Source organism: Parus major, unplaced genomic scaffold (assembly GCF_001522545.3).
Source record: "Parus major isolate Abel unplaced genomic scaffold, Parus_major1.1 Scaffold443, whole genome shotgun sequence".
NCBI lineage: Eukaryota > Metazoa > Chordata > Aves > Passeriformes > Paridae > Parus > Parus major.
The window spans coordinates 5721-7550 of NW_015379347.1; the positions used below are offsets into that span (position 1 = coordinate 5721).

A 1830-nucleotide genomic window follows, 5' to 3' on the forward strand; every position below is an offset into this window, starting at 1 on the left:
GGGAACAGGGATGGGAAACACCGGAGAGATGGGAACAGGGATGGGAAACAACGGAGAGATGGGAACAGGGGATGGGAAACACTGGAGAGATGGGGGAACAGGGGTGGGAAACACCACAGAGATGGGAACAGGGGTGGGAAACAATGGAGAGATGGGAACAGGGATGGGAAACAACGGAGAGATGGGAACAGGGATGGGAAACACTGGAGAGATGGGGGAACAGGGGTGGGAAACAACGGAGAGATGGGAACAGGGATTGGAAACACCGGAGGGACAAGGACAGGGATGGAAAACACCAGAGAGACTGGGACATGGGACAGACAGGAAACCCCAGAGAGATGGGGAAACACAGAAGAGATGGGAAACACAGAAGAGATGGGAAACACAAGAGAGATGCGGGAAAATGGAAGAGCCCAAAGGGAATCTGAGTGGGATTTGGAATGAAGGGAGAGGGAATGGAGAGGTGGAGAGGAAGAACGGGAGAGATGGAGAGAAGGGATGGGAGAGCAGGAGAGGAAGATGGGGAGGTGAAACCAGCAGGGAACACCTACCCAGGAAGGCCGCCCAGTGCAGGGGCTGCCGGTCCTTCTTGTCACACGTGCTGGGGCTGGCGCCTTTGTTGAGCAGCAGGTTCACCATCTATGGGGGGTGGGACAGCATGAGCAGGGCTATCCCTGTCCCTGTCCACCCCGGTTCCTGTCCACCCCTGTCCCCTGACCCACCCCATCCCTGCCTACCCCTGTCCCTGACCCACCCCAATGTCCCTGCTGCCCAGCCTTGTCCCTGCCCACCTCTGTCCCCTGACCCACCTCAATGTCCCAGTCCATCCCTGTCCCTGCCCACCCCAATGTCCACCTTGATGTTCCTGTCCGCTCCAACATCCCTGCCCATTCCTGTTCCTGCCCACCCTGACATCTGGGGCCACTCTGGTGTCCCTATAGCCTGACCCACCCCTGTCCCTGCCCACCCCTGTCCCTGCCCACCCATGGCTGCCACCCCACACTCCAGGCGCACCTCGAGGTGGCCGCTGTGCACGGCATGGTGCAGCGCCGTGCGCCCGGTGCGGTCAGCCACGTTGACGGTGCTCAGCAGGGGCACCAGGGCCTCCACGCACTTGGTGGCCCGGTTGGCCGCGGCCACGTGCAGCGGTGTCTGCCAGTGCTTGTCGCGGGCATTGACATCGGCCGAGTGCTTCAGGAGCAGGTGGAGGGCTTTCTATGGGGTGCAAGAGCAGAGAAAGGCTTGGACACAGCCCCATGAACCACCCCTGGATCCCAATCCCTCATGATTCCAGAGCTGAGGGATTTTCCCCATGACGCTGAGGGAAGGAGATGTTTGTGTCCACCCTGAAGCTGTGGGTGAGATATTCTCTCAAAGGGTGAGAGCTGGGAGAAGGGATATTCCCACTGGGAAAGGTGCTGGGGATGGGCTGGTGTGTCCAGGATAGCACCTGGGCTGTCCCAGCCATGGGGACAGGGATTGTCCCCCTGTGCTGGCACTGCTGGGGCTCCTCCAGCGCTGGGTGCAGCTCTGGGCTGCTGGAAATGTGAGGAGAGGAAACAGAAGGAAAGGTGAGGGGAAAAGAGCAGGAAACGTGAGGGGACAAAAAGGGTGCAAGGGGAAACGTGAGGGGAGAAAAAGAGCGGGAAACATGAGGGGAGAAAAAGAGCAGGAAACGTGAGGGGAGAAAAAGAGCGGGAAACGTGAGGGGAGAAAAAGAGCAGGAAACGTGAGGGGAGAAAAAGAGCGGGAAACGTGAGGGGAGAAAAAGAGCGGGAAACGTGAGGGGAGAAAAAGAGCGGGAAACGTGAGGGGAGAAAAAGAGCGGGA

General features: G+C 59.1%; 1 protein-coding gene across 1 annotated transcript in view; it reads right to left on the minus strand.

The window, feature by feature from the left end:
* The window catches only part of LOC107199121 (ankyrin repeat domain-containing protein 1-like), a 7011-nt gene extending 5387 nt beyond the window's left edge, over positions 1 to 1624 (minus strand). Inside the window, exons 1-2 of the mRNA XM_015616458.3 lie at positions 1015 to 1624; positions 552 to 639 (exon numbers count right to left, since the gene is read on the minus strand). Of these exons, the coding sequence (XP_015471944.2) occupies positions 552 to 639 (88 nt within the window). The 5' untranslated portion in view covers positions 1015 to 1624. The remainder of the gene's footprint in view (positions 1 to 551; positions 640 to 1014) is intronic.
* Between the last annotated feature and the right edge of the window lie 206 nt (positions 1625 to 1830).